Source organism: Bos indicus x Bos taurus, chromosome X (assembly GCF_003369695.1).
Source record: "Bos indicus x Bos taurus breed Angus x Brahman F1 hybrid chromosome X, Bos_hybrid_MaternalHap_v2.0, whole genome shotgun sequence".
Taxonomy (NCBI): domain Eukaryota; kingdom Metazoa; phylum Chordata; class Mammalia; order Artiodactyla; family Bovidae; genus Bos; species Bos indicus x Bos taurus.
In genome coordinates, this window is record NC_040105.1 from 111,448,844 (window position 1) to 111,472,526 (window position 23,683).

At 38.6% G+C, this 23,683-nt stretch overlaps 1 protein-coding gene across 1 annotated transcript in view; it reads left to right on the plus strand.

Moving 5' to 3' along the window:
• The window catches only part of GABRA3 (gamma-aminobutyric acid type A receptor alpha3 subunit), a 242,008-nt gene that overhangs the window by 107,512 nt on the left and 110,813 nt on the right, over positions 1-23,683 (plus strand). The window contains exon 3 of the mRNA XM_027534361.1: positions 7,679-7,800. Within this exon, the coding sequence (XP_027390162.1) occupies positions 7,679-7,800 (122 nt within the window). The remainder of the gene's footprint in view (positions 1-7,678; positions 7,801-23,683) is intronic.

A 23,683-nucleotide genomic window follows, 5' to 3' on the forward strand; every position in this document is an offset into this window, starting at 1 on the left:
CACATAGTGAATGTGTGTGCCTTAAAATAATACTTCTTTAGTTTCAGAACAAATCTATAGTTGCCATTTAAGAAAAGCACAGCTGTCTGAGATGGATTGTGCGTATTCTAGCCAAAAATACGTTTATTCTTTTTTCTTAAGTGGCTTCTGTAAAAACATTAGAATGTGTGTTACTGAGTTCCGAGTATATAGCTGGCATCCCTAGTGCTGAATTTTTAGCTTGACCCTTTCACTTATTAGAATGACTGGACCTGGACAATAAAAACATGAGGGGTATGGGGAAATGGTAAATAATCTGATATGGCTATGGTTTCTGGTCAGAAAAAGTACTAGAATTTGCAGCTGTAAAAGTATATGGGGAATGGAATGCAGAGTCACAGAAAACCACATAATCTGAACAGGAATTTTTAAAACATACTTTTTAAAAAAATTGAGATATAATTTACACATATTGATAGCATTGTACTTAAGGTGTAAAATGTTATAGTTTGATACATTTATATATATTGCAATATGATATAGTAGAGTTAGTTAATGTCTCTATCATGTCACATAGTTTCTTAGTAACTTTGAAGTTTACAATATAGTATTGTTGACTGTAGTCATTGTGTTGTATCTCACACCCCCAGAACTTTTCTACTACTTGTAAGTTTGTAGCCTTAAACAAAATCTCCCCAATTCCTTACCACCCCAATCTCTGGTAACTACCATTCTAGTGTTTATTTGCACAAGTTCAGTTTTTTTTTTTTTTTTAGTTCCACATAGAAATGATTTTACACAGTGCAAAAGGTGGCTTAAAACTCAACATTCAGAAAACTAAGATCATGGCGTCCGGTCCCATGACTTCATGGTAAATAGATGGGGAAACAGTGGAGACAGTGACAGACTTTATTTCTGGGGGCTCCCAAATCACTGCAGATGGTGACTGCAGCAATGAGATTAAAAGATGCTTGCTCCTTGGAAGAAAAGTTATGACCAACCTAGACAGCACATTAAAAAGCAGAGACATTACTTTGCCAACAAAGGTCCGTGTAGTCAAAGCTATGATTTTTCCAGTAGTCATGTGTGGATGTGAGAGTTGGACTATAAAGAAAGCTGAGCACTGAAGAATTGATGCTTTGTGGTGTTGGAGAAGACTCTTGAGAGTCCCTTGGACAGCAAGGAGATCCAACCAGTCAATCCTAAAGGTAATCAGTCCTGAGTATTCATTGGAAGGACTGGTGCTGAAGCTAAAACTCCAATACTTTGGCCACCTGATGTGAAGAACTGACTCACTGGAAAAGTCCCTGATGCTGGGAAAGATTGAAGGCAGGAGGAAAAGGGGATGACAGTGTATGAGATGGTTGGATGGCATCACTGACTCAATGGACATGAGTTTGAGCAAGTTCTGGGAGATGGTGAAAGACCGGGAAGTGTGGCGTGCTGCAGTCCATGGGGTCGCAAAGAGTTGGACACGGCTGAGGGACTGAACTGAACTGACCTGGGACAGTTAATCCTCATTGTCCACTGAGTTGGACAATAATAGCTCTAGCAATTTACATTCTCACCAACAGTGCATGAGAGTTCCCGTTTCTTCACATCCTTGCCAACATTTGTTATCTCTTGTCTTTTTGATAAAATGTCATTCTAAAAGGCGAGTTGATATTTCATTGTTGTTTTGATTTGCTTTTATCTGATGATTAGTGATGATGAACAACAACAATAAAACTTGTTAGCAATTTGTGTCCTCTTTGGAAAAATGCCTACTCAGTTTCTTTGACCATTTTTTAATTGGATTATTTTTCCTTTTGCTATTGAGTTGTATGAGTTCCTTATATATTATAGAATCCAATATATATATATTTCTTTATATATTATTAATATATCTTGTTAATATTACTTTCTGCATAGTAACTTTGAATTTTCTTTATTTTTAAAATCTGTTCTCCCCCAGGAGATATACAGTATTAGAAAAAGATGCCAACCTTTTAATGAAGTAAATTTCTCCTGTCTTTGGGTTGTTTTATGAACTGCATCAGCGACTCCACATTCTGTGACTCTTTTGCTTCCCCTGGGCATAAGCACATTAAGGTGCTTCCTCAATGTGGTTGAACTGATACTATTTACTTATCCTGAACTTAATTGCTCAGTGAGTTTAACTTTAACCATAGCATAAAAATGCATGTCTTTCAAAGGTGTCTGGAGAAGGCAATAGCAACCCACTCCAGTACTCTTGCCTGGAAAATCCCATGGACGGAGGAGCCTGGTAGGCTGCAGTCCATGGGGTCATGAAGAGGCGGACATGACTGAGCGACTTCACTTTCACTTTTCACTTTTATGCATTGGAGAAGGAAATGGCAACCCACTCCAGTGTTCTTGCCTGGAGAATCCCAGAGACGGAGGAGCCTGGTAGCCTGCCGTCTATGGGGTCGCAGAGTCAGACACGACTGAAGTGACTTAGCAGCAGCAGCATTACATTTTCAGGAGTCTGGGGAAAAAGGAATGATCATCCTCAATGTATGTTGAGTTTTACCATTTACAAAGTAATTTTATGTTTATTATCTTCTTTACTTATTTCTTCCAACAGCATTATAAGTTGGGGACCTATCCCTATTTTACATGCAAGGAAATAGTTCACATGGTCAGTTAGTGGGAGTCAGAACTAAAACTGTTCATCTGACCCTAGTTCTTTGGATTTACCACTTTTCCATTTTTCAGTTCAGTTCAGTTCAGTCGCTCAGTTGTGTCTGACTCTTTGGGACTCGATAAATGACTAAACTTGTCTAACCTATAGATAGTGTCTTAGTAACATCATTTTCATTTTTAATGATGCATTATTAATATATTTTGTCCAGCCAGTAATGATGGATATAAGGCAAAGCAAGCATGGTTATTGCATCAGTCTCATCAACTTAATAAGCACATGGCTTTAAACAATCCCTTTCTTTTGGTGTCTCAGGCCATCCGTCTGTAAAGTGAAGGGAAATACTTACATGATCTCTAAAGTCCTCCATAATCCTGACATACCATAATGCTTTGTTGTTCCTCCAAACTGTTTTGAATGGACCCAAACTATAGAATCTTCAGCTTGTTGCAGTTCAGATATTTAAAAAGAGAGAGTTCTAACTTGGGTTCTAAATTAAACCAGCTTCCAGCTGCCCATGCAATAATTAGAGTACACTGGGAGAAAATTTTATTAGTAATCAAGTCAAGTAATCAAAATCATAGAGCAATCTATTGAAAATTGTTTTGGAATGACATTAAGCATTGATTTTTGACTTAAAATTTTTAAAGTTATTAGTGACTAATGCTGCTAACATATCAAAACAGAGTCAGCAGGGGGTAGAAATGCATCATCAAGGAACTTATTATTTCAGTAAAAGAGGTAGCACAGTATATGGGCCTTATATTCAAGAATTCTGGACCGAAATTAAAAGTTATGTTCAGGGGCTTTACAATTCCCATAAATAGACCCGCCTGGAGTAGGTAATCTCTGAAGCCCTTTATAGCTTGTCTATGACTCTCTGATGTTTCTGCTTTTCACCTGCTTCCAGTAATCCAAAAAATGGCTTTTCATTCAATTCATAGACCTGTTTCCCAGAAATCAAATTAGGCTAAACAGGGTCAAGATTCCCTGCAGTGAGAGTTAAGGGAAAATGCGAAAGAGGTTTTCACAAAATCAATTAAGCTCCCACAGCCTCTCTCCCCACAGCCCATGCAAGATGGATTCAGAATATTGAAGATTAAGCCAAATGTGAGCTGAGAACTGACAGGGTGTCTGTATTTATCTCCTCAACATATTGATGTCAGTTTGTTAGCTCTGCACTATAGTTTCCTTCTTTTTTCCGCTTCCAAATAAGGTGTGTGTATCTTTTCTGGTACTCTTTTCACTAAAACAGCCAATCATCTCTAGTCTCACTGGTTTCCAGTGCCTCTTGGCAAAAGCTTTCCTTATGGCTTTGGCGGATGAGGGTGCCTATATTTTGTCATTATTTACATTTGAATACTGTATTTGAGTCCATGGGGTCGCAAAGAGTTGGACACGACTGAGTGACTTCACTTCACTTCAGTGTATTTGAGTGCATAAACTACTATCTTAAAGAAGACAAAACAAATTTTGAATACTTTTAGATATTAAATATTAAATCTGGAAATTTTAATACATTATTTAATATTAATACAACATATCTGTGAAGTTATTTTAATTTTCAAAATTAGAAAGCTGTTAGAGAGGTGTTATGTGACTTATGGTCACTCAACTAATAAATTCAAATTCATGTCTCCAGTCTAGTTAAACCTAATTCCCCTTTTCATTCCATGTATATCTACTTTTATCATTTGATTCTCTCAGCAAACCTGTAAGCAAGGGAGAGATTACTTGCCTTATTTTACCTTTTGTTTCTGCTCTGTTTTTTTCTATAGGCACATAGTTGATGCTCGTTAAAGATACATTGAATGATTACGTAAATTGAGTTAGGTTTATGAATTAAGGAAATTTGTGTTCAAAATGGCTTTTGACAGTTTACCAGCTAGCGAGTGGCAGTGTAGAGTGAAAACTATTTAGTTTAGATGTTCCTACTATTCCGTGGGCTTCCCTAGTGGCTCAGATGGTAAAGAATATGCCTGCAATGCGGGAGAACCAGGTTTGACCCCTGGGTTGGGAAGATCCCCTGGAGTAGGAAATGGCAACCCACTCTAATATTCTTGCCTGGAGAATTCCATGGACAGAGGAGCCTGGGGGGCTACAGTCCATGGGATCGCAAAAAAGTCAGACACAACTGAGCAAGTAACACATGCATACATAATATTCTGTAGATTTTTCTCTTTAAGGAAGACATATTGACTGCCTCTCAAGATTCCTCCCAACTGTTATTCTATGTCTTTTATTGCTCTGATTAACTAGATGCTGCTGCTGCTGCTTCTGCTGCTAAGTCGCTTCAGTCGTGTCCGACTCTGTGCGACCCCATAGACGGCAGCCCACCAGGCTCCGCCGTCCCTGGGATTCTCTGGGCAAGAACACTGGAGTGGGTTGCCATTTCCTTCTCCAGTGCATGAAAGTGAAAAGTGAAAGGGAAGTCGCTCAGTCGTGTCCGACCCTTAGTGACCCCATGGACTGAGGCCTACCAGGCTCCTCCATCCATGGGATTTTCCAGGCAAGAGTACTGGAGTGGGGTGCCATTGCCTTCTCCGAACTAGATGCTAGGAATAGTTATTATATATCTATTAATGGCAACCTTCTGGATCCAAAGTAAGAATGGGTAAAACCAAGACCTACAGTGATACAGGTTTTAATGGACTACTCCAAATCACGAATACAGCTGGCACTTGGACGTAGGATTTCTGACTTCTAGTTTATTACCTGATTCTACACCATGCTTCTTGACCCTGGGCAACAGCCATTTCCTTCACTATATCTCTCTTTCCACTAAACTACCCAGGTCCTTTCTTTATTTCTAGACTTGCCAAACCACGCCAAGCTTCTCCTCATAAAAGCATGAAAGCATTTGTCACAGCTTTAGCCAGATTTTTTTTTTTAATTTTTAAATTGATTTATTTTAATTGGAGGCTAATTTGTTGTTGTTGTTCAGTATCTCAGTCTTGTCTCACTGCTTGTGACCCCATGGACTGTAGCACTCCAGGTTTCCCTGTCCTTTACCATCTCCCAGAGCTTGCTGAAACTCATATCCATTGAGTTGATGATGCCATCAGCCTGATCAGTTGTACAGTGGTAAAGAGTCCGCCTGCCAGCGCAGGAAACATGGGTTCCATCCCTTGGTCGGGAAGATCCTCTGGAGAAGGGAATGGCAACCCACTCCAGTATTCTTGCCTGGAGAATTCCATGGACAGAGGAGCCTGGCGGGCTATAGGCCACAGGGTCACAAAGAGTCAGACATGACTGAACATAGCACACCAGCACAAAGAACCTACTGCTTGGAAAGGCTTGCAAAAGGCATCCACACTGGATAAGCAGGAGATAGCTGGGGGTCTCCAGAAAATCAGCAATTTTTGATTATAGTTCTGTCTGATCCTCAGTAGCAATGTGACTGTGGGAAAATTTGGTATCTTCTCTGAGCTTATTTCCCCATGTATAAAATGAGAGAGTTTAGGGAATCTCTTAAGAGTTCTGGTGGCTTTAACATTTAATGGAATGCTTTTGCTTTGTTGTTCTATCTCCACCGGGTGAGATATAGGTAGATTATATGCAATTCAAGGGTTTTTCTGGCTTTGTTGTTCTGTGAACATACTCTAGATTAGAAAGAGGGGTAATTTAAAATTTTCCTTTTTTGTTTTGGGGCCCTCTTGTTCCTGAAACAAAATTTGATAAATCAACTTTATGCCAGGTATTATTCCCACAGACATTTGTCTAAGATTTCTACTGGTTTTTCTCTACTGCTGGGTTCAGTTCAGTCGCTCAGTCATGTCCAGCTCTTTGCAACCCCATGAACCGCAGCACTCCAGGCCTCCCTGTCCATCACCAACTCCCAAAGTTTACTCAGACTCATGTTTATCGAGTTGGTGATGCCATCCAGCCATCTCATCCTCTGTTGTCCCCTTCTCCTCCTGCCCCCAATCCCTCCCAGCATCAGGGTCTTTTCTAATGAGTCAACTCTTCGTATGAGGTGGCCAAAGTATTGGAGTTTCAGCTTTAGCATCAGTCCTTCCAATGAACACCCAGGACTGATCTCCTTTAGAATGGACTGGTTGGATCTCCTTGCAGTCCAAGGGACTCTCAAGAGTCTTCTCTAAGACCACAGTTCAAAAACATCAATTCTTCGGCGCTCAGCTTTCTTCACAGTCCAACTCTCACATCCATACATGACCACTGGAAAAACCATAGCCTTGACTAGATGGACCTTTGTTGGCAAAGTAATGTCTTTGCTTTTTCATATGCTATCTAGGTTGGTCAAAACTTTCCTTTCAAGGAATAAGCATCTTTTAATTTCATGGCTGCAATCACCATCTGTGGTGATTTTGGAGCCCCCAAAAATAACGTCTCTCACTGTTTCTACTTTTTCCCCATCTATTTCCCATGAAGTGATGGGACCAGATGCCATGATGTTAGTTTTCTGAATGTTGAGCTATAAGCCAACTTTTTCACTCTCCTCTTTCACTTTCATCAAGAGGCTTTTTAGTTCCTCTTCACTTTCTGCCATAAGGGTGGTGTCATCTGCCTTCTGTCATCTGTCATCTGCCTGGTCATATCTGAGGTTATTGATATTTCTCCCTGCAGTCTTGATTCCAGCTTGTGCTTCTTCCAGCCCAGTGTTTCTCATGATGTGCTCTGCATATAAGTTAAATAAGCAGGGTGACAATATACAGCCTTGACGTACTCCTTTTCCTATTTGGAACCAGTCTGTTGTTCCATGTCCATTTCTAACTGTTGCTTCCTGACCTGCATATAGGTTTCTCAAGAGGCAGGTCAGGTGGTCTGGGATTCCCATCTCTTTCAGAATTTTCCACAGTTTATTGTGATCCACACAGTCAAAGGCTTTGGCATAGTCAATAAAGCAGAAATAGATAGGGATGGACCATATTTTGCTAAAGCTCATGCCAAAGTACTTACTGGTTTGGGAGGTACAAAGCCATTTAACTGGCCCAATCAACTGATTGACATTTTCTTGAATTAAAGTGTTTAGACATGTAAATATTTGCTATTAAGAACTATTATTTTGTGTCTTGTTTTCTTTCACTCCCTCAGACTCTCTCCAAAGCATGCTCCAGATATTCCTGATGACAGCACCGACAACATCACTATCTTCACCAGAATCTTGGATCGTCTTCTGGATGGCTATGACAATCGGCTGCGACCTGGGCTTGGAGGTCAGTTATTGTTTTAAGATCTTCTTGGGTATTTTCTTCTAAGAAGAGTCTAAAGGTACCTTTAATAGTGTTTTGATTAATGAGGTTAGTATCAAGTTGAGTCTCTTCCCTCTGAGTACTGGAAATGTGTCCTAATCCTTCATTTCAATGGTTAGTCTCTCTGGTGTGGTTTTGGAAGGTTCTGAATTTCACTTAGGTAAATGCATATAGGGTGTTAAACCACATTTGGCCACACTCATTTCTGGTAATAAAATAGCAATCCCTGCCTGGATGGCAGATGTATCTCAGGAACAGCTGGGAAACATGTCTTTGTTCTAAAAACCCTGATCACACATCAGCCTGATATTCTGAAGAAGAGAAATCTGATGGCTAGATGGGATCTCATAAGGAAGTAAACATATTACAATACTTCATGGGCCATATTGAAAGGGCAAGTATTCAGATGTATATATATTTAAATTTTTCCTGAATCATTTGAAAATTAGATGCAGATATTATAACCCTTTATCCATAAATACTCTAGTGTGTACTTTCTTAGAACATAGAAGTTATTTTATAAAATTATAATGAAATCATAAATTCAAAAAATATAACCTGACATAATACTATTTTCTGATCTGTAGTCCATATTCTTTTGCCAAATCATCTACATTTATTATATGACAGTATTATAAGAAATCTCTTTCCTTCTCTTTAGTTAATTAGGCAACTATCAGCATGAACAGATGGATTCTTTTTTTATTCAATGAATTGTAATCCATTAATATTATTATTTGTTATTATCTATTTTGATTAGAATTATTGCTCCTAATTTCCCATATTTGCTTAGTGAGAGCCTCTTCAAGCTGACTTTTGATGTATTTTCATTTTTGAGCACTTTTTGGGTCTATCAGATCAGATCAGATCAGTTGCTCAGTCGTGTCTGACTCTTTGCGACCCTATGAATCACAGCATGCCAGGCCTTGCTGTCCATCACCAACTCCGAGTTCACTGAGACTCACGTCCATCGAGTCAGTGATGCCATCCAGCCATCTCATCCTCTGTCATCCCCTTCTCCTCCTGCCCCCAATCCCTCCCAGCATCAGAGTCTTTTCCAATGTGTCAACTCTTCACATGAGGTGGCCAAAGTACTGGAGTTTCAGCTTTAGCATCATTCCTTCCAAAGAAATCCTAGGGCTGATCTCCTTCGGAATGGACTGGTTGGATCTCCTTGCAGTCCAAGGGACTCCCAAGAGTCTTCTCCAACACCACAGTTCAAAAGCATCAATTCTTCGGCGCTCAGCCTTCTTCACAGTCCAACTCTCACATCCATACATGACCACAGGAAAAACCACGGTCTTGACTAGACGAACCTTTGTTGGCAAAGTAATGTCTCTGCTTTTGAATATGCTATCTAGGTTGGTCATAAGTTTCCTTCCAAGGAGTAAGCGTCTTTTAATTTCATGGCTGCAGTCACCATCTGTAGTGATTTTGGAGCCCAGAAAAATAAAGTCTGACACTGTTTCCACTGTTTCCCCATCTATTTCCCCATGAAGTGATGGGACCGGATGCCATGATCTTTGTTTTCTGAATGTTGAGCTTTAAGCCAACTTTTTCACTCTCCACTTTCACTTTCATCAAGAGGCTTTTTAGTTCCTCTTCACTTTCTGCCATAAGGGTGGTGTCATCTGTATATCTGAGGTTATTGATATTTCTCCCGGCAATCTTGATTCCAGCTTGTGTTTCTTCCAGTCCAGCTTTCTCATGATGTACTCTGCATATAAGTTAAATAAGCAGGGTGACAATATACAGCTTTGACGAACTCCTTTTCCTATTTGGAACCAGTCTGTTGTTCCATGTCCATTTCTAACTGTTGCTTCCTGACCTGCATATAGGTTTCTCAAGAGGCAGGTCTGGTGGTCTGGTATTCCCATCTCTTTTAGAATTTTCCACAGTTTATTGTGATCCACACGGTCAAAGGTTCTATAGCATAACCATATTCCATACTTAACTTGTACTCTCCCTTTTCAGCCTTACAGTCAATCATTTTTTCCAAGAAGAAATGGGATCTTTCTGTGTGGGAAATTATATTTAAAATCTAACTTCTATGTGCCAAGTATTTTCATTGCTATTGTGTTTCTTTGTTTCTAAGATCTTTCAGCGGACAGAATTGAGAAAATAGAAAATAATATATATGTATTTATACATACACACACATATATATACACACACCCATATATATGCATATTTATACATATAAAGGTAGGAGCTTCCCTTTTAGCTCAGTCAGTAAAGAATCTGCCTGTAATGCAGGAGACCCATGTTCGATTCCTGGGTTGGGAAGATCCCCTGAAGGGCGAAATGGCAACCCATTCCAATATTGTTGCCTGGAGAATCCCATGGACAGAGGAGCCTGGCAGTCTACAGTCCATGGTGTCATGAGTCAGACACGACTTAGTGACTAAACCACCACATATAGACACAATGTAGACATATATATGTATGTGCATGTGTAATGGGTTTATACTGATACCACTAATTCCAGTCTAAGTATTACTCATTGACTTACTAATTTGCTTAATTATACAATATACATAAAATAATGTTGAAATCACTATACCTATACCACTGTAATAAATACACTTATTAAGTAAAATTAAAGATAAATTTTCATGGTCTTTTTTTGGGTGTTGTTTGTTTTAGATGAAGGCTATATGGCTCTTGCTTTGGTATAAATAATAGATCGGAGCAGGGCAGTATTGGAGGAAGAAAAGGCTAGTCACAAATTGATTTGTTATCCAGGAGGAAGGTTGTGATTGTGGGGATGTAAGAATTTGGTGACTGATAAAATTATGGGATTAGGGAAAAAAGGAGGAGAAAATGATAGCAGACAAAATTCCCCTGTGAAGCTGTCAGGTTTTAGAATTTTTTCTGGACATTTTTGATTACTAATTCAACTTCAGTACTAGTGATCAGTCTATTCAGATTGTCAGTTTCTTCCTGATTCAGTCTTGTAAGATTGTATGTTCCTAGAAATTTATGCTTTTCCTATGAGATGTCTAATTACTTGGTATATGACTGTTTCATAGTATTCTGTTATGATTTTTGTGTCTTTGAGATGTAATGTGCAATTTCTACCCTTTCATTTCTAGCTTTGTTCAATTGAGTCCTTTCTCTATTTTTCTTAATGAGCCTAATTAAAGGCATATCAATTTTATCTTTTTAAAATAACAGCTCTTGGTTTCATTGATCTTTTCTTTTTGGTCTCTCTTTAGTTTATTTCCATTCTGATCTTTATTATTTCTTTCCTTTTGCTGACTTTGGGCTTTATTCTTCCTTTTATAAGTACTTTCTATGGTAGGTTGCATTGTTTATTTGATTTTTTTCTTCTTTCTTGAGGTAGGCCTGTATTGCCGTAAGTTTCCCTCTTAGAACTGCTTTTGGTATGTTCCATGGATTTTGGAGTGATTTGTTTTTATTTTTACTTTTATCAAAGTATTTTTTCATTTCCTCTTTGATTTCTCTATTGACTGATCAGTTTTTTAGTAGCATGTTGTTTAGTGTCTACATGTTTGTGTTTTCCACAGTTGTTTTTTTTTTTTTTTCTGTATTTGATTTCTAGTTTCATACCATTGTGGCCAGAAAAAAATACTTGATATAGTTTCTATCCTCTTACATTTGTTGAGACTTATTTTGTGGCACATTATCTATCCTGGTAATGTTCCCATTAATTGAAATAATATTCTGCTATTTTTAGATGGAAAGTCCTATATATATCTAAGTCCAGCTGGATTAATATGTCATTTAAGGCAACTGTTTCCTTATTGATTTTCTGTCTGTATGATCAGTCCATTGATGTAAATGGGGTGTTACTGTTATTGTATTATTGTCAATTTCTCCCTTTATATCTCTTAATATTTGGTTTATATATTTCAGTTCAGTTCAATTCAGTTCAGTCGCTCAGTTGTGTCTGACTCTTTGTGACCCCATGAATTGCAGCACACCAGGCCTCCCTGTCCATCACCAACTCTGCTCCTATATTAGGTGAATATATGTTAGCAAATATTACATTCTCTTTTTTAGTGACATCTTTATCATTATATTTTGCCCTTATTTGTGTTTTGTTATAGACATTATTTTAAATCTACTTTGTCTAATATTTGTATTATTACCCTAGATTTCTTTTTGTCTCCATTTGTATGCAATATAATTTTGTGTCCCCTAACTTTAAGTCTCTATTTGTCTTTACCACTACAGTGTGTCTCTTATAGGGCAGCAAATAGATAGGTCTTGCCTTTATGTCCAGTTGGCCACTCTGTGTCTTTGACTGGAGCGTTTAGTCCATTTACATTTAAAGTGTATATGTGTATATATATATGTACTTATTGCTATTTTGTTACTTATGTTCTGGTTGTTTCTGTAGTCCTTCTCTGTTCTTCTTATTTTAGTCTATTTTCTTACGGTTTGTTGATTTTCTTTAGTGGTTTGTTTATGTTCCTTTATTTCTAGTTTTTGAGAATCTATAGGTTTTTTCATTTGTGGTTACGGTGGAGTTTATATATGTTGACTTATATCTACATATTTTAAACTGATAATCATTTAAGTTCAAACACATTCTGAAAATCTATATTTTTTACTTCCTCCCATATTATATGCTTTTGATGTTATATTTTACATCTTCATATTTTTCACTTAACTGTTTTTTTTGTAATTATACTCAATTTTACAACTTTTGGCTTTTAATCTTCATACTAGCTTATTTAAATGGTTGATCAATAACCTTTACTATGTATTTGCCTTTAGTGTTGTGATTTTCTGTCCTGTAAATTCTTACTTCTTGTAGCTTTACCTTTCCCACTTAAAGAATACCTTTTAACATTTCTTTTAATGTCAGTTTTTCTTTTAGAAGTTTAAATATATCATACCACTGCCTTCTGGTCTATAAAATTTCGGCAGAAAAATCAGCTGATAGCCTTATGGAGATCCAGTTGTATGTGACTCTTTGTTTTCCTCTTGCTGCCTTTAAAATTCTCTTTATATTCAACTTTTGCCATTTTGATTATGATATGTCTTTTGTGTGTGTTGGGTCCTTCTTGTTTGGGACTCTATGCATCCTTTACCTGGATATTTGTTTCCTCTTCTGGTTAAAGAAATTTTCAGTCATAATTTCACTAAATACATTTTCTACCCCTATATGTCTCTCTCTCCGTCTTCTGAGAACCCTATAATGTACATGTTAGTATGCTTGATGTTGTCCCAGAGATGCCTTAAGCAATCCTCATTATTTTTTTTTTCTTTTTGCTGTTCTGGTTAGGTGATTTCCAATATTCTACCTTCAAGATCAATTATGCTTTCTTCTGCATCAGCTAATCTGCTGTTAATTCCTTCTAGTGTGTTTTTTCCTTCAATTATTGTATTATTCAGCTCTGATTGGTTCTTTTTTATATTTTCTGGTCTTTGTTGAAATTCTCACTCAAGTTCAGTTAGCATTCTTATTACTATTGGTTTGAATTGGATCAGATAAATTATTTAGCTCTGTTTCATTAGGGTTTTTTCAGGGGTTTGGTTTTATTCTTTCATTTGAAACATACTCCACTATCTTATTTTGTTTAACTTTCTCTGTTTGTCTCTATGAAATTAGGTAAAATAGTTACCAATCCTGGTCTTGAGTATGTATCCTTGTGTGGGAACATCCTTTGTAGTCTGTGTATGATCAGTGGCTTTGGTGTGAAAGGTGGGCATGTGGTGGCCACAGGTTGCATCTTCTCTTGGTGTGCTCTATCAGCTACAGTCTCTGTGGAAGGTAAGGCTTGGAGTGCCTGGAGCCAGAGCTGGATTTGAACTGGGGATTGTCCTAGGCTCAATGGTGGGAGTGGGGCTGGGGCTCAAGAGGCTGGAACATGAACTCTGAGAGAGTTGGGCTTCTCCCAAATATGATAGTCTCTGTCTTTATTGAGGGTATGGCCAGGATATGAGGACTTAAGCCTGCACTTCTGAATTCATTCCACTTGTTCCACAGTGTGTGCACCTTGGTTAGAGGCCAGGTTGAGCTAGGAAGTGTTGTAGCTCCACTACTGAGCTGCCTCCACTTCTTTCCCAGTGTGTTCATACATGTGTGTGTAGGGAGTGGTGGTCTCTGCCAAGGCCAGAGGCAGAGTCAAGAACTGAACTGTCTCTGTTTCCTCACTGGTGCCCACATGTGTACACACACATGCACACACACACACACACACACACACACACACTGGGAATGGATGTCTACCTTACCCAGAGGCAGGACTGAGGCCTCAGCTGGCTCTGTTCCCTCTAGGCACGCATGTTCATAGGCAATGACCATCTCTGCCTTAGCGAGGAGCAGTGCTGAAACAGGATGGGTTGGAGCAGGAGCCTGGTTCAGTTTGGGGTGTCTGCTGGGGCAGTCCTGGCTGGTCAACCAGAGAACAATTCAGTTTTCAGCTGATATGTCTGTGCTAGAACTGGGAGCAAGCAAGTTGGTTGCATGTGCTCCTCACAAGTGGAGTCTTAGGTTTCCTACAGTCCTCTAATAAGCCAAGTTGTTTACCAAACCAGCTAAGTGGGCTCTTTTTCCGTCTTAGTCCTCAGGATTGAGATGCCTAATATGTGGCTTGAACCACTTGCTCTCCAGGGAGAATCCTCAAGCCTGTGATTCCCCCCTGCTGTTTGGGGTCACCCATTCCGGGTGCAGGACCCAACCAACTTGCTTCTTTTCCCTACGTACCAGACTTGAGTGTAGTTCTTTCTTTACAGCCTTGCTTGTAGAAGAGCCATTCTTCCTAGTCTTGAACTCATTCTATGTGAGAGTTGCTCTATATGTAGTTATAGTTTTGATACATATCTGAGGGGAGCTGAGTTCAGGGTCTTCCTACTCCACCATCTTGATCCCCTAGAAAATCCATTTTTAAACTCAACTTTACAATAATAGCTCTTGTAATAGCTTGTGTTTCTATAAATAAGTATCTTTTATAGTCTTTCAATGGATCTGAGACCTACCTGTTACCACAGATTAGCTACTAGTATAGCACCTTCCTGCTCTACCTCTTCTCTCGACCATTTTTTTCCTGGGATCCTATTAGTATGGAGAAGTAGATAGCTACCAACCAGTGTAAAGAAGGCATGGGGCTCGATAGTTGGAATATATTCAAGGTCAGGACTGCAGAGATTTAATTCATTGCCTGACTTTTGCACCAGTTTATTACATAACATCTAAAAAGTGCCTTGTCTTATAGCACAGCATTTTTCAAACTTACCACTTGAAAAAAAAAAACTAATTAAAAAATACATAAATCATTTAAAGTTCACTTTTAAATAACCAGAACAATGTTTCCATTGTCATGGTGGTTATTTAGTACCTCCGGACAGTCACCACTGTCTCTGAAAACATGACAGGATGGAATAACTACAGGAGGTATTTAGGGTAGACCATGGGAAGAACTTGGAGTATCGAGATATTCTTCTTTATGCCCCTCTAATGAGGGTATATAGACTTAGTTAGCATTAATTAAATAGTCAAGCCCTGGAGAGATTTCCCAATGGGATTTTTTGTCAGACCTTTCTTGCTTTTCTCTCACTGGAATCCTTTGGCTTTAGCTACAAATAGTCAGCAATGTGGAAGCCTTCACACGGAAATAGTGCTAGCTACAGACTGGGCGATAACGTGGTCCTATGCTTTGTCTCCTTTGTTCTTCCTCTTCCCTAGCAAGTTACTTGAAGGCAGAAACCATGTTCTATTAATTGCTCTCTTCCCCTGGAGTGCTCAGCACAGAGCTTTGCCCATAGAAGAGGTATAGGAAAACCATGAATGGGATATAATTGACAGGTTCTCCTTGTGATCCCTTACACCTTGATTTTTGTCTCTGCTTTCTTTTCTGCTGATTCATATCTTTTGGTTTGGCACAAAGTTATTATACAAATAATTATTTTCTTCTGTGGCATCAACTTCTTATTCTGCCTCATTTACCAAGAGTTGTAAACCAGCTTCTAGTACCTGACCCCTTGTTGCTTTCTGTCTTGAACACTTCATCATTTCACTGTGTGAACTGTGGAGGAATACCTGATTTTCACTAGTTCCTATTCACTGTGCTCAACTTTCTTCAAGAGCTCTGTATACAATTGTGATCTCTCACTGCTTTTGTCTGATCTCGTTTGTCCTAGTGTCTTTCATTTGAATATCACCTTTTGATTTCATAACTCTTTTGCCTTCTTTCTCTTCTTTTAGTCATTAATCTCTTTGTTCCCTGCCTTGAGTGCTTAGCACTCATAATAGAGGCCTATGTCTTAGTCTAGCAGAAATACCGTCAGCAGTTTAGGAGCCCAGCAATGGCTTTATTCATATTATGTCCTTAGTCTAGCATGCACTCATAACTCTACCATTTAGGGTCTTGTTCTTTCTTCACAATCTAAATACCCTTTCCAGCATGCAGTCTTCAGGCCTAGGCTAGGAGACCTAAATTTACAATTTTATTTTGGCTCATTCTAGATGAGTGACATTAGAAAAGTCACTTGACCTCTCTAAACCATCACGTCAGACCTTTGGCTACAAAATAAAGGTAACCAGCACACATTATAGGAAACTTGACTCCTTCTAAATCCAATCCAGTAACAAATTCTGCCATCAAAACACCCCAAAATTTAACCAGTTCCCATCAACTCTATAGCTACCAGCTTGGTGTGAATCACCCTTATCTCTCACCTGAATTATTATATTGGCTTCCTCTTGCTTGTATGGCACCTGCTCAATGAGGCCTTTTTGGCAATTGTATTTAAAATTTTACATCCAGATTGCAGCTTTTATTTTCCCTATAACATCTATTGCATTACCATAGTTTACAAGTATTTTATCTGCTTCCCCCACCCTCGAGTATAAGTTTTAGGAGTGTGGGGATTTTTTGACCCTGATTTGTTGCTAAATTGCCAGTTACTGCTTAGTCCATAGTAAGTCCTCAGTATTTGCTTAATGAATGAATATTTGCCTTCCAGGTTTATTGTGAGAATCAAGTGAAATAAGATATACAAAAGTATTTTTTATAAAATCTAACACCATAAATATATTATCACTTTCATTGTTTCCGTCAGTTGGAATTGACCACTGCTTATCTAAACCTCATGTCTTTAGTAGGATCTCTGTAGCATTTACTTCTTTGCCTTTGGCAAGGGGTTAGTTATTTAGGTGCTTGTATCATGATTTTTGTCTGTCTGGAAAAAGCAAGGGCCCAGTGTCTCAAACTCAGGCTGGAATTCTTGGTGTTAAAGCTAGGTGGTGAATGATTAATTTGCAGGCTGAAGAATGTGCAGATGAGAAATATCTGAAAGAAAATACTCAGGAGTGAAATTGGAAGTGAGAGTCCAAGTAGACAATCCAACTGGTGTAGAGACTATGCCAAGAGTAATAAACCACTTACCAGGCAACAGTGTGGAAATCATAAGAGGAGTGCAAGAAAAGTTGATTTGCTGGGTGAGAAAAGAAAGAAAAGTAGAATATACAACTTGGAGAGTTTTCTGAGGCATTGTTGCAAAACTACATAGATACATTACCTTTGGCCTTGCCTGTGAGAGCTAGTCACAGTTTTGAGCTGGTTCAGACACCACCTTTCTGTAACCCTTGCCATAGGTGGAATAAGACCACTGTTTCACCAGGGACACTAAGTGGAAGGCTTGAAAAGCCTTTGAAACATCCTGAAGGTAGGAGACATACCACTGTGATGGCTTTTTTGGATCTAATCTCCTGAACCAGGTATCAGAGCGGGCCAAGGTATTGTGTGTTTAACAACTCTTTTAAAAAAAACTCCACTTTTCTGGATTATCCCAACTGATTCCCAAGAAAGAGAGAGAATCTAGCAGAAAATAATGAAGTGTGGAAATGTCTATAAGCCAGCTGTAGAGTCAGAAGGCAACTAGATTGATGATTACTAGAATCTTGAAAGACACAGGAGGAGTTAATGGTCATCTGGCTTTGAATACTGAGCTGAAATTTAGGCTGGTAATTCATATCTGTTGAAAGGAGGATCAAGTGTCATCTTGTTTCCTCTCAAGGTCCAGTATTGGTCAATACACTTTGGTCAATATACTCTTTATCCTAATCCCTAGTCCAGGAGACGTAATGAAGTTTCTTTTGGGAAACCTTGTTTGTTCAGAGAATGATCACCTACCAGAATGCTCCACTCATGGTAGTCGTTGAGAGGAAAGTTACTGTTTTTATGGAAAGGGGTATTTTGCCTGGAAGAGTGCAGCAATGTAAATTGATCTGTGGCAATATCACTGGGACGTATAAAAAGTGTTGAAATTTTCAAAGACCCAGCTAATATACTCAAAACTCAGAGGGGAGTGTGGACAGAAATCAGGTAATTTGGTTGTCCATGGAGGTAGAAGAGAACTTTGGCAAACAGGCTAAGAATAAGCAGCAATGGGTGATGTCTTAACCCATTGGAATAAAAGATTAAATCCAATAATTCTCAGGGGATATTGAGGGTTAGAGAAGGTTGCAATAATCTCTCAGGCCACATCGGTGCCATAGATAGTGATATAACATAAGGTGATTTTTCTGATTTGGGGACACCAAAAGTCCCTCCCTGAGAGCCCTACTAGTTGTTATAAATGAGATTTGACTTGATAGAATGACATTGTGAGTGAAATGCCTAGATATAGTCTTCCTCTTTTAGAATTTACATTGTTTAGCAGTTTTGCATACTGTGTTTCCAGGTACCGTCTCTTATATAAACCTGAATATTCAGGTGATTCCACTGTGCATTGCTATGCATCGTCTGCACGCTAGACTACTTTAAATAGACATGAAGGGTTAAAACCAAATTTTCTATGACTACATAACAATCTGTCACATCAACATTCCAGGAGAGGCTGTCATGGAGATTGTTAGTGGAGAAAACTGAAAATTAAACCATCCATCAACAGTATTGATCAAACCCAAGAATTGCTGAGTGTATTTAATTGAATGTGGATGGAAAGCTCTCAGTTCAGAATCACTGACACCTTGTTCAACATCATGCAGAAACTGTGAAAGATAAAATGTGACTCAGAAATTCCATCTCAGCACTAACAGATATGTATTCTGGTTGGCCCAGAGAAAATGCTGACATGAGTAGTTAATATAATTTAAATCAGGTATCCAAGGGATTTTGAGTTTGGAATGACAGACAGGAAGCTGTTGAAATATATTGTTGTATCTAGAAGCACTTAATATGGCATTTATCAAGACTAGAAAACAGCTGGGGTGTTACACAGATTGTTATTAGCATACTCCTCTTGGTGAAGATCTACTGGGAAGACTGTCTTCCAATATCACTTTTCCTCATGCATAAGATGGCAAGTGCATTGACGTCCAATTTGGTTAAGGACAGTTAGTTTACTGTGAGGTTTCTATAGGAAATGAGATTCCTGCAGTGTTGGCAGAAGTGGAGTTACCTGTGTATTAAGCATGAAGCCACCTACCAGGGAGGTACAAGGATATTGAACCCTGAGTCATAGATTGGGATATAGATCATTGGGGAGACTCTTGGTTTTGAGAGTGAAGAAGTATATTTGCTTGGCAGAAAGTTGAACTTAGGATGCCAGAATTACTGCTAAGTCTTATTTATGATGAGAATGGCAAAGTGAAAGGTAAGAAAAGTCAGGAAGCAGGTTTTCTGCCTTCAAATATTTTAACACCTCTTTTTAATGTTATATTGGTCTAGAATCCTTTGCAGTAGGATAATAGGCAAATCTGGCCTAGCATGGGAACTTTAGCAGCAGAAGCTCAAAGTGAAGTAGAGCCAAATATGTCTTCCAGTCCTGCATCCAGAAAAGGCCAGGACCAATAATAAATGTAGACATTGAATGACAAATAATAGCAATCTCCCAGCATTATTATTGTTTTATTTTGTCATTTCCTCATCCTCTAATGGGGATGGCTATCAGCAGTGTCTACTAGGAGGTAGCCTTAGATCAGCTGGGGATCAGGGACAAGGTTTAGTCAAGGAAGTTGGTGTCCCTGAGTCTCCCATTGATTTTGTTGCTGTGTTCAATCACTAAGTTGTGTCCGACTCTGAAACCCCATAGACTGCAGCATGCCAGGCTTCCCTGTCCTTCACTATCTCCAGGAATTTACTCATATTCATGTACTTTGAGTCAGTGGCCTCCTTGTCCTCCTTTGAGTCAGTGGCCCACTTCTCCTGCCCTCAATCTTTCCCAGCCTCAAGGTCTTTTCCAGTGAGTCAGCTCTTTGCATCAGGTGGCCAAAGTATTAGAGCTTCAGGTTCAGCATCAGTCCTTCCAATGAATATTCAGGAATGATTTCCTTTAGGATGGACTGGTTTGATCTCCTTGCAGTCCAAGGGACTCTCAAGAGTCTTCTCCAACACCACAATTCAAAAGCATCAATTATTCGGTGCTCAGCTTTCTTTATCATCCAACTCTCATATCTGTACATGACTACTGGAAAAACCATAGCTTTGACTATATGGATCTTTGTCAGCAAAGTGATGTCTCTTTTTTTTTATATGCTGTCTAGGTTTGCCATAGCTTTTCTTCCAAGGAGCCAGCGTCTTTTAATTTTATGGCTGCAGCACCGTCTGCAGTAATTTTAGAGCCCAAGAAAATAAAATAAATAAAATCTGTCACTGTTTCCATTGTTTCCCCATCTATTTGCCATGAAGTGATGGGACCAGATGCCATGATCTTAGTTTTTTGAATGTTGAGTTTTAAGTCAGCTATTTCACTCTCCTCTTTCACCTTCATCAAGAGGCTCTTTAGTTCTTCTTTGCTTTCTGCCATAAGGGTGTTGTCATCTGCATATCTGAGGTTATTGATATTTCTCTTGGCAATCATGATTCCAGCTTGTGCTTCATCCAGCCTGGCATTTTGCATGATGTACTCTGCATAGAAGTTAAATAAGCAGGATGACAATATACAGCCTTGCCTGTTGATTTTACCTAACTCAAAACTCCGTACTCAAGATCCTTTACTATGGGTGCCCTTTTACAACTTCCAAGTATTTTTTCACATCTAGCGTCTGTTACTTAATTCTCACAATGGAATTGTGAAGGCAGATACAGATACTGATATCCCCATTTCACAGTGTAGAAACTAAGACTAGAATGATTAAGGTAACTTAGTCAACAAACAGTAGAGCCGGGGCCCAGTCTCAACGGTACTGGTTCTAAGTACAGGGCTGTTTGTTTCTCATCACTGCTGTGTTTGAGAGAAAGAGTGTAACAGGGTAAAAATGAACAGCACACCCTCACAGACCCAGTCTGAATCTGTGAATGTCAGGGTTTGGTGGGAGATAGTATGTTTAGTAGAATAGAAACTTACATTACCATATGTAAAATTGATAGCCAATGGGAATTTGTTGTGTGTCTCAGGGAACTCAAACAGGGGCTCTGTATCAACCTAGAAGGGTGAGATGGGGAGGGAGATGGGAGGGAGATTCAGGAGGGAGGGGGCATATGTATACCTATGGTGATTCATGTTGAAGTTTGACAGAAAACAACAAAATTCTGTAAAGCAATTATTCTTCAATTAAAAAATAAATTAATGAAAAAAAGAGTACTGAAAAAAGCTATAACAACTTCAAAGCTGAATATCAACATAGAGGATGGTTCCTCATAAGAAAAATTAAAAAGAACAGATGATGGCTAATACCGATGGAAAAGGAAATATATGGAAGATTTCTGGTTTAACACCAAGATTAAGGAAGGTCAGCTTGGCAGACAGTGTGTTTGGAAGATAAAATTCTTAGTGGGGTCAAAAGGATAGGAAAACTGTAACAAAGACATGGGAGGAAAAACTGCTTACTTTGAGTTGCAAAGTGAAGGTGTCTGACTTCAGGCAGAAAGCCTGGGTTCTGCTCAGCTTGGCCAGGACCATCACATTAATTTATTCCACAACAAAGGAAATATGACCACATCTCACTTGGAAAGTGTTAATCTACAGTGATTGCAAAGGAGTCCCTATAGGAGATTTCTGAGGGAAATAAATAATTTTATTTGCTGAAAGATGCCTATTACAATGCCATTAAGTGTACATAGGATCACATTTCAAACCCCAAGTGGACATACTTGTACATGTCTCTTTGTGCACATGGGTAGGAATTTCTTTTGAATCTGTCAGTGGAATAACTGGATTATAAGATATGCACCTCTCAGTGCCAGCAAATATTGCCAAATAGCTCTCCTAAATGGTTGTACCAATTTTTACTACCCCCACCCCCGCCACAACACTGTATGAAACTTTTTTTTGTTTCAGTTCTTAACCTATACTCGGTACTCTCATGCTTTAAAATTTTTGCTGATAGCTGTAAAGTGGTATCTCTCTTTAATTTGCATTTCCCTCATTATCTGGTGATGTTGGATATCTTACATTCATTGGTTTTTCAGTTTCCTTCTTTCATGAATTATGTTTCCTATTTAAGTTAGTACACTTGTAATTGATGCTTATATGTGGTATGAGGTAGAGATGTACTTTTTGTGTATGGATAACTTGTAGTTTGGTACATTTTTCATTAGTAAATGTTTTTCTCACTGATATATAATGTCTGTCCTCCCATACATCAACTTTTCATGTATTCATAGGACAGTTTCCAGACATACTGTTCTGTTTCATTAGTTTTGATGTGTAGACTCATTTTAAATGGGGGTCTTTATGCTTTTTTCACTTTTGTTTAATTTTAATCAAATTTTATATTTTTAAAACTTAATATGCAGCTTATATTCAGTATAATTCACTCTTTGTGATATACTATCATGTAACTAATATCATGTAGCTCAGATACAAAATAGTTCTATCAACTGGGAAAATCCCCTTATAGCTCTTCTGACAGGTTACTAATGGTATCATATTGTGGTTGTAAATTGCATTTCCTGATTGCATATTTTCATGTGCTGAATTGCCACCAGTATATTTTCTTGGTTGAAATATCTGTTTAGATGCTTTGCAAAAATTTTTGGCTTGTTTTATCCCTTATTACTGAATTTTGAAAGTTTTTTATATATTCTGTGTACAAATCCTTTGTTAGAAATGTGAAATGAAAATTTTTCTTCAGTTTTTGACTTGCCCTTTTATTCTTTAAATAGCATCTTTGAAAAAGAGAAGTTTTAAATTTTGATGAGTCTAACGCAATAATTTGTTCTTTTATAGTTTTTGACTTTTACTGCTACTGCTAAGTCACTTCAGTCATGTCCGACTCTGTGCGACCCCAGAGACGGCAACCCACCTGGCTCTGCCATCCCTGAGACTCTCCAGGCAAGAACACTGGAGTGGGTTGCCATTTCCTTCTCCAATGCATGAAAGCGAAAAGTGAAAATGAAGTCGCTCAGTCGTGTCCGAATCCTAGCGACCCCATGGACCACAGCCCACCAGGCTCCTCTGTCCATGGGATTTTCCAGGCAAGAGTACTGGAGTGGGGTGCCATTGCCTTCTCCATTTTGACTTTTATGTCCTATCTAAAAAAAGATTTTGCATGACCCAAGTTCCTGGACATTTTCTATGTTTTTTTCCTAGAAATTTTATAGTCTTAGGTTTTACAAATAGGTCTAAGATCTATTTTGAGTTAAACTTTGTATAAGGTGTGATGTAAGGATTTGAGTTCATGTTCAATGCAAAGAAATAGAGGAAAACAACAGAATGGGAAAGACTAGAGATCTCTTCAAGAAAATTAGAGATACCAAGGGAACATTTCATGCAAAGATGGGCTTGATAAAGGACAGAAATGCTATGGACCTAACAGAAGCAGAACATATTAAGAAGAGGTGGCAAGCATACACAGAAGAACTGTACAAAAAAGATCTTCATGACCCAAATAATCACGATGGTGTGATCACTGACCTAGACCCAGACATCCTGGAATATGAAGTCAAGTGGGCCTTAAGGAAGCATCACTATGAACAAAGCTAGT